Here is a 15,638-nt window from a genome sequence, read left to right on the forward strand (position 1 = left end):
ATGTGTAACATATTGCACTGATAGAACATGTTTCAATATTGATTATAAGTGTTGTAGTGGATGCCATAATGTATTAAATTCTGCATAAGTTAAACCCACAAGGATAGGATGTGTTTCTACCCAATGTGTGGCAAAAGATGAGAATCGTTTAGAGTGCAGCTCATTTGTGATTTATGTATTTTGTATCCAAGTACTTGCATTATGTTTACACTTCAGTCACAAGTCGGAGCTGAAGGCTCAAGCGTCTTAGAATGCTTTCGAACAGTAGTCGCATTAATAGTCTAGGCGCCACATAGAGTGCGACTGTGGCACGTATATTGTTACAAAGTCTTACGTAAACTGTTTGAGAGTATTATGTGATCCATACGAGTTATGAACAAGGTCTTATGTAAATTTCTTTTCATATTTTTATGAGGTATTGTGTCATTTTTGTGAGAAAATACGTAATTCTTATATTTGCTACTTGTTTTGGAAGGTTCTCGAAAACCCCAGTGTTAGATTTTTAACTTTTTTTTTATTTCCGAGGACAAAGGTGGGTAAAGTTAGATGAGAGAGAGTTGCCGTGCGTGAAGTTGAGTCTCCTGTCTGATACGTGATAGTTGATAACTCTGGTGTCGCTGAAGTCGGGTCCCAAGCCACGAGAATAATCTATTAGAATATTCTGGAAGTAGCTAATTCATATATAGGCGCCCCAGGGCTGCATAGCAGCAGAAGAGAAACAGCCGTCCTGTGAAAGAGCCAAAGTTAATCTCCTCTCTCTCTCCAAGTGCCTATAGTGTGTCTTCTCCAAAGTGATTAAGTTTAATTACGACATATATTGTGTATAATATGGTGAAGTGATACAAAGAAGTCAAAGGCATTGTGTAAATTCTTGTAACTGGCCCAGTGAGATTTACGAAAATACATGAAGTTAGTAAGTTTATCAGTTACTTTATATAAGTTCTTTAAGAGTTTAAGCATTAGAGTGTAATTATTTTTTTTTTGTCATGGTCTAAGGTTTTATTCTGGTATAATATTTCAAGTTAATTGAGTATATAATTCTCAGAGTGTAACAATTCTTTTTTCTTTATCTAAGTTTTGTTCAGACTTAACATTTCGAGCGATTTATTTGGTTTTTTTTTATGTAAAATCTTTCAAAGTGTTGTAATTCATATAGAATATATTCATTTTTGTAAAGAGTGTATTATTTCAATCATCAGTGTTTATTTCAGTGCTCACTCGTATTCCAGTTAAATAATCGAAGTAAGAAGTTGTTTGAATAGATCGTAGTAATAATTACCCAGTTTTGTTTTGAGTGTGCTTAAGAGACATTTGGATGTTCAGTGTTTTTGTATATTGCTGTCTGGGAGTTATGTAAGCACTTCAGAGCTTGGGTATTAATATTTTTCAATTGTTACAGATTTGATGTAAAAACAAACAGGTGAGTTTGGAACTCGAGAGGTTGTGTAGCTTGCTAGCTGTAATATACATAATATTATATTTTGGTTCCCAGACCACGAGACTATCATATATATATACATATATATATATATATATATATATATATATATATATATATATATATATATATATATATATATATATATATATATATATATATACTGTATATATAATATGATATGTCTAAAGATATATAGATAAACATGTAGTTTGTAATGAATAAAAACAATAATTTTACTTGTTAGCTATCATTGTAATAAATTTTTATTAATTTTACTTATTACAGATGTTCTAAAGGAAAATACTCATTCGAGCAGTTTACTTTTTTCTTTAAAATATCACTTTAATTTTGGTACAAGATCAGGGATTTCAGTGTCAATGATTTCAGTACTGCTTCTTTCTAATGAAAACTGCAAAAGGTTGACTGACATAAGGCTTTTTTCAAGTAGGCTACATTTAGCTTTGAGCTGAAAATATTCTTTCTTAGCCTTACTGCAATTCTAGAATCCCCTTCACACACTTTTACAGACACCCATCCATCGCACACTCCTCTAAATATCTTCAGAGTCCTTGTAGTTTCTCCTGAGTTGGTTTCAGGCTCCTAACAGTGACGCATCGCCTCTCCAGACTTATTGTATGCTCTCGGTTTAGGATATCCTTGGAGAAATCCTCGTGAAGACGATGGAGTTCTTCGAGGGTGTCCTCGCTGTTTTTCAAGCGATCTCGCAAGGTCTCTATATTCCTAGGAAGCTCATCGAGTTCATCCTTCAACCTGCAACGACCAATAATCATTCAGTTGCTCTAGTCCTTTGGTTAAAAATCTTTGCTAAGCTGAGCTATAGTAGTTCATTTCGTATAAACTAGTCTAAACACGTCAGTAGTTTGGCAGGTCAAATTTTGCTAGTTTTGGGCAAGTAAAGTACTGCCATGTCTTTACATTACTGTCTTTTATCAGATAATTAGCATTATTTTTTATTATATCTTGCAACTGAGCTAAATGCTTAACTCTCGTATGATAGGTTTGGCCACGTGTATTGGCAATTAACGGTAGAACATTAAGGATGCAGATTAGACCATATGCCCAATTTATCTATTTAGACATTTAGACTTTTTTTTTCTGTGAATAGATTTGCCATTCCGTCTGAACCAAATGAAATGCAAGCCTTTATACATTTTTTCATCGTCTAATAGCTACATACATACATATACCAAGGCACTTCCCCCAATTTTGGGGGGTACCCGACATCAACAAAAGAAACAAAACAAAAAAGAGGACCTCTACTCTCTACGTTCCTCCAGCCTAACAAGTGACTCAACCGAGTTCAGCTGGTACTGCTAGGGTGCCACAGCCCAACCTCCCACATTATCCACAGAGTATTAATTTCCTTGACCTTGAAATCTTTCATTGAAAAAATATTTTTTTTTCTCATATTTACTGAAGTAAAGTATAATAATGATACACTCACCTGTAATGAGGGTGATCCAAACACCTGTCGGCCCCTGGTCTGAAAGAACGAGTCCAGTGCCTACTCTGTGCAACTTGCAATGGGGATTCCTTATCTTGCAATGCTTGTCGTAATGAAGCAATGCTCGTCTCCTCTTCTGCAATCTCTTTCCTGAGCTGAAATGATCAAGTAACGTTTTTCCTCAAATTAAATAATTACAAATTTCTTTTCAGAACATGAATGAATACGTAATTCCATTTATCAATTAGAGTATTCTTACGGATAAGAAATGGAGGAATATTCTCTCTATGAAAAAATGAATAGCTGATTAATTTTCTCAATTAGTTCTCCTGTATCTATAATTGTACGAAAAAATAGCTCCTTTAGGCAAAAGGATTAAAAATTATGTTATTAAGTGAAAGAAAAAACTCGTGAGATGGAAAGCCCCTGGATACGATGGAATAACTGCTGAAATAATATCGGTAGAAAATGAACTGACCCTCGGAATACATACAAGATTATTTTGTAGAATTTTCGTGAAGAGACAAACCCTGATGAATGGGAGCTAGGAGTGTTGGTGAAAATGGCAAAAAAGATCTGACTGGTTGCAATAATTACAGAGGCATCATACTTACATCAGTTGTCAGGAAAATGTATAAAATGCTTATTTTAAAGAGAATAGAGAGGAAGAATAATGAAAAGTTTAGAGACGAACAAGCAGGATTTAGACAAAGTAGAAGTTGTACTGACCAAATTGTCATTTTAAGACGTTTTGTACAGTGATATGTAGAATATAGAAATTTACTTTTGATGGCATTTGTGGACTATGAAAAAAGCCTTTAATAGTGTGCATCGGACAATTTTGTGGAGAGTCCTACAAAATTATGGAGTTCCTCTTAAATAAATAAATTTGATTAAGTCTGTCCATGAGCATAAGAAGTGCAACGTTACTGTTAGTGGAGTCCTATCAAATGAATTTCCAGTGAACAGCAGAGTATTCCAAAGGAATGTGTTGTCACCTATGTTGTTTATCTTTCTCATAGATTTTGTAATGCGTAGAACAGTTGGAATGGTGAAGTATTGGAAATCGAAAAATATCTGACCTAGAGTATGGTGATGACGCTGTCCTTAATAGCAGAACTCCACAGGATTTGCACTCCTTGCTTACCAGAATATATGAAATATCGCAGGAGGTTGGGCTCAAGATAAATAGAAGAAAGACACAGATGATAAGATTGGAATATGCAATGGAATACGAAAAATCAATGGAAGGAGAAAGTATTAATGAGGTAAAATCATTTAAGAATTAGGAACTATGATCTCTAATACAGGGTCTTTAGAATTGAAGTTTAATGAAAGATTGAAAGAGCATATCAGACAATGGCTAAGTTAAGTAAAATTTGGAAATCAAATCGCCTGAAATTACATATGGAAATCAGGCTAAGTTTTGTAGATTTTAGAACAAAACCCTCAGAAGAATATTAGGATTTAAATGGCAGGACAGGATTAGAAATGAAACTATAAGTGAGATTACTCGAGTTCCATGTGTGGATAAGATCATGTTGAGGAGTAGAAGGAGAGGGTTTGGGCATGCTCTTCGCACTCCCCAAGAGAGATTAGTTCACCAAACGTTTAAATGTGCTCTACAAGTCACTAGAAGAATTGGAACTCCAGGCCTACATGGCTGAGGACTATTATGCGTGAAATAAGAGATGCTGAAAGGAGAAGTATTGATGTAAAAGCTCAAGATAGAGACGACTGCTGAAATCTACGCAAGGCCCTTTGCGTCAATAGGCGTAAGAAGAGATGATGATGATGATGATGATGATGATTATGTGAAAGAAAATGCTTGGACTATTTTATCTTCTCTAAATATTTTTATGGAACTGTCAAGAAATACATTTGTTCCGCAGAGAGTGAGCAAGTAACTCCTTTAATGGAAATGATTCCATAGTCTTTTACTGTCTCTTACTAGGAATGAATTTGAGAAAAACATGATTTTGTTTCGGGGGGCGGGGATGACTCTACATTTAATTTCTTCAGAAAAAAAATATAGAATAATTTCTTCAGTTAAAACTCTTAAACAAACTTTTTTTGGGGGCCCAAGGAGGGACTATATATATATATATATATATATATATATATATATATATATATATATATATATATATATATATATGTATGTATATATTTGCTTAGTGATATTCAATGTTAATTATATAAAAGGCAATAGGCAAAGTGTTAATAATAATGGTAAGAGAAATGTTCATGTTAATAGGCAATATTAATGGTATGCATCATAACGGGCAATATTAATGGTATTCATGGTAACAGTCAATGTTAATGGTATTCAACATGAAATAGTAATTTGTCACCATGGTTTCATTTCTTCCATTACCATGGAATCTTTAATGATCAGCTTCGCTTTTGCATCTTCTAATTCCATGATTCTTGTATTCAGAGCCACGTCAGTGGCCTCTCCTGTAGCCTCCACGTCTCTGGCTACCTCTCGGAGGGCCTGTTATATGGAGAAAAGTACAAAATTATATAATCTTGCATAGGTAGTTAGATACATAGATGCAGAGAAGGTAGTAGAAGTCGTGGCAGTAAGAAATTTAGTTTGGAATTAAAGATAGCCTTCATAATATTTAAAACAAACATTCACTTGAATATATCAGAAAGAAATCATTTAGAATATCAGAATATGCATACATAGAAAGAAAGGTTTTGAGTTTATGCTTAAATATGTAAGTTTGGGAGAAAAGTACAAACTTATATAATCACTTATAGGTAGTTAGATACATAGATGCAGAGAAGGTAGTAGAAGTCGTGGCAATAAGATGTTTGGTTTGAGATTAAAGATAGCCTACATAATATTTAAAACAAACATTCACTTGAATATATCAGAATGAAATCATTTAGAATATCATGATATGCATACATAGAAAGAAAGGTTTTGAGTTTATGCTTGAATGTATAAGTTTAGTTACACTAAAATATTTAAATGGACATATGAAGAATATTGTAGGCTAATCATTTTCCTTTTAACATTCTTTGATTTTTTATAGTTACTTCCACAATAAGGTAACAGGGAGACCTTGTAATTTTTTTCATTTTTTGGTTTATTCAATGAATTTATGGACAGTGATTTGTTAATTATATTGCTAGGTTGATGATAGGATCTGACATTTCATGACAAAAACATTTATATATAAGTATGCGATCGGATAGTTGAAATACTCAAAATACTGTCATGTGAAATTCGTTTGTTGTCTGATAATAAAAAAAAAAAATGGGTAAAAATTATTGTCAAGGGTTTAAATGCATAGATAACATAAGATCAATATATTTAACAAAACCGAAAAACTACGCAGGGAAACACAAATTCCACATAAATGATGATCAAAAAGCTTAAATCATTGTTTTCAAATATTGTAAAAACTCTTAAGTCAGACTTAGAACACATACATGAAAATCGATATTAGAATTATAGGCATAGAAGTATTTTTTATTTATTTTATTTTTTTTTATTTTTACAACTTTGATATCAAAGTTTGATATCTGTAAAGACTAACTCATCCATTTATGTCCAACAGATAGGTTAGAAACATTTTGCAACCAAATATTCAATATTCAATAGCGTCTGTATATATCACCAAAGGTAAATAGAAAAAAAAATGTTTAACCTGATCGGCAGCTCCTCTTAACTGGGTACCAGAAATGATCTCTCTTCTACAAACTTCCTGGTGTAGTTTGCTTCTTTGGTTCCATGAATCGGGTACGGTGGACCCTTCGTGCAGGGCTGCTGACACTGGCTGGAAAATGCAATTAATAGAACGATTATAATTCGTTAATTTGACTGTTTTTGTCTATGGTGGTATAGGTAAAAAAAAAACATCAAATTACGAAGATAGGAATATTAGTACAGTAGTGCTTACCAAGAATAAATACTAAAAAAAAATTGCTGCGATGGGGTGCAGCACAAAATCTTTAACACTGCCTGGCTGCCACTCAAATGGTCTGCTCCAGTGTGGCTCGCTTCACTCGTAAATAATCATTATCTCATGCACAAAAAGTATTGGCAACACCATAAGAACTGCATATGCTTTCTGCCTATGCACAAACAGTATTGACAACACCGCAGCAGCAGTAGCAACAACATCAGCAACAACAAAGGCCGCAGTAGCAACTGCAGCCGGCAGCAACAGCAGTAGTACACAGCTTTAGCGGCAACAAACAACAGCAGTAGCAGTAGCTGCACCCAAAGGCAACAGCAGAAAGAGCATTGATAACCAGCAGCACCAGCACCAAGTAACAACAGAAACATCAGCATCAGTAGGAAGCAAGCAGCACCAGCACCTAGCAATAGCAGCAGCAGCAATAGCAAGCAGCACCAGCCCTTAACAGTAGCAGCAGTACCAGCACCTACTGCTTTCAGTTTCTATGGATGATGCTTTTGCCTCTGCTTAGGCTTCTAATACTACTGCTTGCTGTTGTTGCTGGTGCTATTGCTTTCCTCTGCAGCTAATGCTACTGCTCTCTCCTGCTGATGATGCTGCTTTTGCTTCTACTGAGGCTTCTAGTGATTGCTACTGTTGCTGATGCTACTGCTCTCTGCTTCTAATGATGCTGCGTTTGTTTCTGCTGAGGATTCTATTGCTGCTGATGCCGCTGCCTGGTGCTATTGCTGATGCTACTGCCTGGTGCTATTGCTGATACCACTACTCTGCTGCTGAAGATGCTTCTTTTGCTTCTGCTGAGGCTTTACTTCTACTGCTGGCTGCTGTTGCTTCTTCTAAGGTTTCTACTCCTGCTACTGCACAACTCTTCTGAGATCAAATTTAAAATCTTTACATGTCTAGGAATGCTTTTTCTTAAACCTTATTTGTCTATGGCGAACTCTATCTAATATTCAAACATTAGGAATATACGGTGCAAGACTTATGCTTAGAAAGGCTTTCTATTTACTGCCAGAGAAAGCTGTCATTGCTCCTCCTTTCTGACATGCGGTAGGCTACACGGGTGTGCTGTGTACGCCAGCCGCATGGGTCAGTATTTAAGGTATCAAAACTACCTATAATCTTATTTTATTATAATTATTATTATTATCATTATTAATATTATTATTATTATTGTTATTATTATTATTATTACATGAATTAGCTGTGGGAAGGTTGCAGCCAATCACGATGCTTGTGGCCAAAACATGTTAAAGATTTTGAGCTGGGCACATCGCCTTCCTAAAAAATTCCGCTATATGCTTTTGCCAGTCTTCAAATGATGATGTTTCTATAACAGCTCCAAATCTAGTATTAAAGACTTTTACAATCAGGAGAGTAAAAAAAATGTTTGGAAGATATAAGAGAATATACTGAATCTAATCCTCCAGCCTGAATTCTATGGTGTAGGGCTATATATATACATAAAATGTTTCTCACTTTGTATTGGGCTTTGACAGATTCAATGACAAGTTTGGCAGCCGAGTGATCCAGCTGAAAGGCTTCTTGTTTATCGGACCAGTCATGTTCCAGGAGTCTCTTCACTTCTAGCAGTCGTGCAATTTGCGCTTCGGTGTCGTTGAGTGTTTGAGTCAGAAGTGAACGACCAGTGTGCAGTGTCTCGTTTTCCTTTAAGAATGAGTAATAAATATAATAAAATACATACAAGAAACAGTTTAATTCATTTCAATCTACCAGCATTGTGTGTAGATGACATGACACTACTGTATTTCAGAATGATTCTTTTTTGAATCTTCATTAAGTACAGATAACTTTACAAAAAGCATATCAAAAGCTTTAGTACTACTGGCTCGGAAACAATTGTTGCAAGCTACAAAATTCTTAAAAACATTACTCACTGTTTATGTGTAACCAAATATGAATGTATGCATGGTACGTGCTATCTCATCAGTATATTACTAAACCTTTTCATCAAACATAAATTAGTCATCAATTATCACAGGTATTTGTCCATCATCGTAATCATTTGATCACAATGAACTACCCATAGATACACTCTTCTTGTGTCATTTCCTTTAGATTAAAGAAGTTATTATCTCTACCTTGTCTGCTAATATTTCTCAATCAGATTTCCCATGGCAGCCAAATTCTCTTTATGGTTTAACACAGGTAAAATACCTTATTGAGGGCGTAAGTGACGGGATCATAGGTGCGGTCAACCCCAAGTCTGAACCTTCTGATGTGAATGCATTCTTCATTGTTCCTCTCCGGCAACTCAAGCGTAAAAAGTGCAACCTGTAATGATAATGTGCCTTATCAGTCTCTCTCTCTCTCTCTCTCTCTCTCTCTCTCTCTCTCTCTCTCTCTCTCTCTCTCTCTCTCTCTCTCTCTCTCGAAGTACAAGATAATCGCATCAACATTGCAATGGAGAAGCCATTTGAATTCTAATTCTTCTTGAAGTTTCAAGAAAAAACATTACCATGTTAAATTTGGCAAATCAAAATGGATTTGGTCAAAGAAAACATGTTCGCAGGAAGATAAATATACGGAAAAAGGCAGCAGGACCTGCAACCTAGTTTTCATGGTGTCTTGCAAAGCAAGTTCATCAATGGTATTCCTGATAGCATGGTGAAGGTGTTCGCGGACTTCAATCGTAGAAGAAATGCGATTATCCAGTCCATCTGTCACGGAATCTTGAGCGTTGTGTGTACGTTCGTCCGTGTAGTCCTCTGTCTGTCGGCACTTCGTTCTTAGTCTGGAATAAGAGTGGCATTGGTCACTAGCCTCATCTACACACATTGAAAAATCTATCCTTTTACACTGTCAACTTCTGAGAAGAAATGAAATACCAGAACCTTACGCGTCAGAGTCCTGTAATAGCCGATGTGCGTGGCGATGTCTATCTACATGATGGTTTGACCATTGCATGGGTGTGAAATTGCCAGCCCTCGCTTCGTCTACCAGTTGCAAGGGCGATGGAGCTCTCACTAGCCTTTCCCGATGACCTGTCACATCGACACCGCTGAAATAATGTTGTTAGATTCATATACAAAAGAAAATCTATGAACTTGAAATGGCTTATCTTCAAAATTAGATGGAAAAAATATTGAGATGGGATTATATTTTTATTAAAATTACAAAATATAATTTAATTGGAAAATCCTCCTTATATCATTCAAATATAAAGATGAATGATAAGATATGAAACGTTATATAAACTATTGATTACGAATACAGTAATTCAGATTAAGTAAAATATCAAACAAATATTCTGCTAATATCAGAGTGTATTGTAAAATTAAGAAAAGTAAAATACCAAGAAAACCCATCAAGTAGTTATCAATTCGAAATAATATAATACTTTATCATCATAATTCCTTATCATTAGACAGGAGTAAAAGTGGTCAACGGATGTCTTTATTAGCGAGTAATTTGTTTCACACCCGCTTCCCCGCAGAACCCAAATTTCAGTGAAATGTCTAACTTCTACCAATTCAAAAACTTAATCTAATATATTAAGCACAGCTGTGTACTGTTTCTTACAAACTCCTTAATAACCACGAATCACTGGCGGTGCACATGGCTGTTCGTCAATTTCGACACTTCTTGGAAGGTATGCTCTTTGTCATTCGCATGGACCACATGCCTCTGGTGCATGCATTCAGTCGTCAGTCCAGCCCATTGGCTGCCATTCACCTGGGATTGAATTACAATGCCTTGGCAGAAGCCCAACAAAAATATCCAGAGTACCAAGCATGTAGAACATCCTGCACATCCCTCCGTTGGGAGGACGTCCCTCAACAATCCAACACCTTCCTCCTCTGTGATGTCAGTACTGGTAGACCTAGACTGTGGATATCTTCTCCCACGTGCCGACAAATGTTTGATTTCATTCATGGCCTTTCTCATCCTTCGTGCCCTTCTGCTGCACACCTACTAAAGACAAAGTTCATTTGGTATGGAATTTCTAAGAATTCTAAGGATTGGGTCCTCGCCTGTACTTCATGCCAAGCTTCAAAAGTACATCGACACATGGATTCAGGAGTGGGCACCTTTCCTCAATATCAGCTGTGCTTTTCCTATATTCACGTTGATGTTGTAGGTCCCTTACCCACATCACATGGACATCACTACCTGTTTACTGTCATCGACCGCTCAACTTTTTGGCATGAAACCATTCCCATAGAAACTGCAACGTCCGCCTCGTGTACATCTGCCTTACTCTTCAGATGGACAGTGAGATTTGGTATCAATGAGCATATTACTTCCGACAGGGGTACCACTTTCACCTCTCAATTTTGGACATCATTAATGAATCTTCCGTGTATCACCCTTCATCAGACAACCGTATACAACCCTGCTGCCAATGGTATGGTTGAACATTTTTACTGTACCCTCAAAGCAGCTTTGATGTTCCGCTACAAGGACTCCAACTGATTTGGCCAGCTTCCCTGGGTCCTTCTTGGACTAAGGGCCACTCTTAAGGACACCCTGAATGTCTCAGCAGTTGAAATGGTGTATGGCAACCTGTTGGTCGTCCCTGCCAAATTTTTTCCGTCTTGAACCTCCTCCGACAATCTCCAGCACCTACTTCATGTTGTGGGAAAATATACTCCAAGCCGCCAGACTTACAAACCCCCAGCTAAGTAACACATACCGAAAGATCTGCACTCATCAATGCATGATTTCCTGTGCAACAACACTAGCAAGCCACTGTTAATGCCCCTTACTCGGGCCCTTTCCTCGTGATTTGTCATACATTCAAAGCATTCCTTCTCAACATGCTTGGCAAAGAAGATTGAGTCTCCATTTATTGCCTAAAACCTGCATATTACCTGCCAGATGACCTGCTTACAGAACACCTCTCAAGAGCAAGGTGCCCTATTTCACATGTATGTCTTTTATTTTTAGGGAGAGAGTCATGTATCGCAGGTGTCTCACACACGCTCATACACTGTAACTATATTTCTGTTTTTTGTGTATTGTAGTTATCGCTCTCCCCTCGTACTGAGAAGCTATTTATGCCTGTATTTTCAAGCATCAGGGGGTGTTTGAATTTTTGTGCCGTTCTTGACTGGAATGGGTTGTATATATACTCATGCTCTGCCCCCCGCCAAAAAAAAAGTAATTGCATTCGACTTGTCTCCAAGTTACAACCTTCTGCTTGCTTGCACATCAGTCCGTCTCATTCATCCTGTATACCTAATGTATCCTCCTATATTCGTGTATATAAACACCTTTGATCATACCATTGCTCTTCAAATAATATGGTTTTTCTCTCTGTAAAATTTTAATTTTCTCTTCCCATCACTCACTGTTTTGCGCCTATTTCACACCTTCCTAAGCATACGAAAGATTCCTGTTATTATGTGACCCAATTTTAGATTTTCAACAACTCTTTAGATGCTCCTGTATCTGTACCCTAGACCCCTATATCCTTTTTTTTCCTAAGTTTTCCTCTTTTCTTCTTCGCCATTCTCAGCTATCTTGTATATCCTTACAGCAGTATTCTGATCCATCTTTCTCTAACCTGTGCTTCCATTTTCCTAAACCTATGCTATAATCAAATAGTGAATTATTTCCTAGCTACTCTCTTCTCACAAATACATCCTTAAACTTGCTCTTTCTTTCATTGATATATTCCATAAATTAGTAAACACTTTTCCTTAATATCTTCTCTTTTCTATATGTATTTATAATTTTTTTTTTCTGAAACCACGCAAGGTAAATTAATCAGGTTTGCACATATTAGTAATAATGTATTCTATTTTTTTATTGATTAGTACAATGATTTAGTATATCTATACAAGATAAGTATAGAAGTTTTTTATATCATCAATTCAACATATATATTAACAAAAATGTGTTAATGTTCATGTAATACCAGGTTGAATATGTTAAAGACTGACATTAACGGTGTTAATGTGCAAGTTTGTTGGCGTTTTTTATGAAGTTTAACAAAACCTTTTAGATGGGTATCAACCAAAATATTCAAATGGTAAAAATGAAACTCTCTATAAGTCCAAAAGTCAAAATCACTACCAAATTCCTGTCATGAAGTATCTGAGCTATACTCAACATATATGCTGAGTGAGATGGTGAAACGAAAGTAGAAGGAGGCCTGATAATCAATATTCCTCAGGATGTACCTGTTCCCTAGTCAATAGGTGTCTTGTGGGTAACCAAATGAACTTTTGTAACTATGGGAAGTATATTAACATATCAGAGAAGTAAGTTATACTGCCATTACTTAGTACTTATGCATAAAACAATTCCAATTGCAAGCACTCCATGAAACAAAAAAGCACTATCTTGAAAAATCTTCTCAACAGATTGAATGAAACTCACATGTAAGGAGGGGTTCCTTTCTTCACATCTTTATGTTCTTCTTCTGCCACCAGTCCTTTAAAAGTAACAGCGTGCCGAGGTGCAGCAAGCTCTTGAGGTGGTCGCTTGGAGTCCTGCAGAGTGGCACTTACTTCCTCAACAGTTTTGATAGCCAATGCTGTTCCCAAACCAGGGTCTAAAGAGAGCCTTCTGTGAGGTGCTAGACCTACTTCGGGATCTCTGTCCATCATTCTTGTACCTGGAAAGTTATGATTATTGTCATGCCTGAAATGTTATTATCCAAGATATTACCTTTATTGAGGGTTCAGACTATGGTAGCAGTCTTATGAGGAAGAGATGAATATGATCAAGCAATGTAATGAAGAAATGAAAGACTACCCATTTATCTGTCTCTTGGTTGGAATAACACTAACAGACATATAAAGAACAACATGGATACGACAGTAAACTAAAATGGAGGGTATTCTAAAAAAACATGAAAAAAAAAGAAATCGACATAGATATGACATATGCAAATGACAGATAATAGATGGACATTACGAATAACGCAATGGGTCCCTAGATATTGCAAAAGAACCAGGGAAAGGAAGAGAAGATAATTGGTTGACGAGCTAAGAAAATTTTACAGTTGTATACTAGCATAGAAAAGCCATAAACAGATGGGTTTGGAAGGACATGTCTAAAGCCTTTGTCTTACAGTGGACTAGCAACGGGGGATTATATATATATATATGTGTATATATATATATATATATATGTATATATATATATATATATATATATATATATATATATATATATATATATATATATATATATATATATATATATATATATGTATATCATCATCATCATCAGACATTAGTCCCCAGCAGAACAAAGTCCTCACACATGTTCTTCCACTTACGTGTGTTTATGGTTTTTCTATGCCAGTCCACACCCTCAAACTTTCTTAATTCGTCGCTCCAGTGTCTTCTCTTCCTTCCCCTTTCCAATCTCTAGGGACCCATACTGTTATTATTGTTGTCCATCTATGGTCTCTCATTCTCATTATATGTCCTGCCCACGACCATTACTTTTTCCTACATGTTAGAATATCCTCTACTTTAGTTTGCTCTCGTATTCATGTTGCTCTTTTTCCGTCGCTTAGTATTATCATTTGCGTTACAACTAGGTCATGTTCTAAGGCTTTAGTAAGGCTCTAACTTTCTACTGCATAAGTTAATACTAGTAGGGTCATCTGATTAAATAATTTGCTTTTTAGAGAAAGCGGCATTTTACATTTCATAATCTCATTTTGTTTACCAAAAAGCTCTCCAACCCATTGTTATCCTTCTTTTAATTTCGGTATCGTGGGCTGTGGCACCCTAGCAGTACCAGCTGAACTCGGTTGAGTCCCTGGTTAGGCTGGAGGTGCGTAGAGAGTAGAGGTCCCCTTTTTTGTTTTGTTTCATTTGTTGATGTCGGCTACCCCCCAAAATTGGGGGAAGTGCCTTGGTATATGTATGTATGTATCGTGTCCAGGGGAAACACTTACTGTCGTCTGCCCTAAGTACTATATTCATTTACAATCTCCTGAAGTTCGTTCATAACTCTCTTTTGTTGTTTTTGTGTGTCTGCATTTTCATTCAACATTATCTTAGTTCTACTCATATTAATTTTCAGTTCCACATTCCTGCTTTCTCCATTCAAATCTATCACCTTTTGTAATTCCTCAAATGATTTTTCTAAATTAACTATTTTATCTGCAAATCTAAAGTTGTCTCCCATTAATATTAATTCCTACATTTTCTCAATCTAAAATCTTAAAAACTTCTTCTAGGCATGCTGTGAATAATTTTCTCACTCTCTTCATGGAGTTTTAGGATTGTTGTACTTCCCGTATAAATATCTTCAAGTGTTTTAACATAAGATTCGTCTATTTTAGGTCTTTGAAGGGCTTTCATTACCGCTAAGCTTTTGACAGAATCAAAAGCCTTCTCATAGTCTATAAATGACATACTATGTTGATATTTCCATTATCTGGTTAATTACATGAATATGGTCAGTCGTTGAATACCCATATATATATATATATATATATATATATATATATATATATATATATATACTGTATATATATATATATATATACACATAAATATATATATACATATATATATGTATATATATACATATGCATATATATATATATATATATATATATATATATATATATATATGTGTGTGTGTGTGTGTGTGTGTGTGTGTGTGTGTTGATAATCATTTCTATATATATATATATATATATATATATATATATATATATATATATATATATGTGTGTGTGTGTGTGTGTCAGATTCGTCAAAAAACTGCAAATTGTTTCTTTACCTTAATGTTTTGTAGAAATCAATTTTTTTCCTGTTGTAAACCCTTCAATTTCCCCAATCAGCGGAATATTCTA

At 35.6% G+C, this 15,638-nt stretch overlaps 1 protein-coding gene across 1 annotated transcript; it reads right to left on the reverse strand.

The window, feature by feature from the left end:
* Positions 1–1,953: 1,953 nt before the first annotated feature.
* LOC137620208 (tektin-4-like) lies at positions 1,954–13,422 on the reverse strand. Its single transcript, XM_068350447.1, has 9 exons — positions 13,193–13,422; positions 9,705–9,866; positions 9,410–9,599; positions 9,023–9,139; positions 8,324–8,512; positions 6,572–6,700; positions 5,284–5,403; positions 2,907–3,061; positions 1,954–2,212 (listed from the first exon to the last, which is right to left on the reverse strand). Exons 1-9 carry the CDS (start codon positions 13,420–13,422, stop codon positions 2,002–2,004), a joined length of 1,503 nt encoding a protein of 500 aa, XP_068206548.1. The 3' UTR covers positions 1,954–2,001.
* Between the last annotated feature and the right edge of the window lie 2,216 nt (positions 13,423–15,638).

This window comes from Palaemon carinicauda, chromosome 26, assembly GCF_036898095.1.
Source record: "Palaemon carinicauda isolate YSFRI2023 chromosome 26, ASM3689809v2, whole genome shotgun sequence".
In the NCBI taxonomy this organism is placed as follows: Eukaryota; Metazoa; Arthropoda; class Malacostraca; order Decapoda; family Palaemonidae; genus Palaemon; species Palaemon carinicauda.

Bases quoted from the DNA above. Each gene is read 5' to 3' on its own strand.
- LOC137620208 (XM_068350447.1), bottom strand. From the start codon at position 13,422: ATGATGGACAGAGATCCCGAAGTAGGTCTAGCACCTCACAGAAGGCTC. The intron at 9,140-9,409 runs GTCCTGCTGCCT...TTATCATTACAG, and splicing joins CCATGAAAACTAGGTTGCAG to GTTGCACTTTTTACGCTTGA. The intron at 8,513-9,022 runs GTATTTTACCTG...TCATTCTTAAAG, and splicing joins TCACTTACGCCCTCAATAAG to GAAAACGAGACACTGCACAC.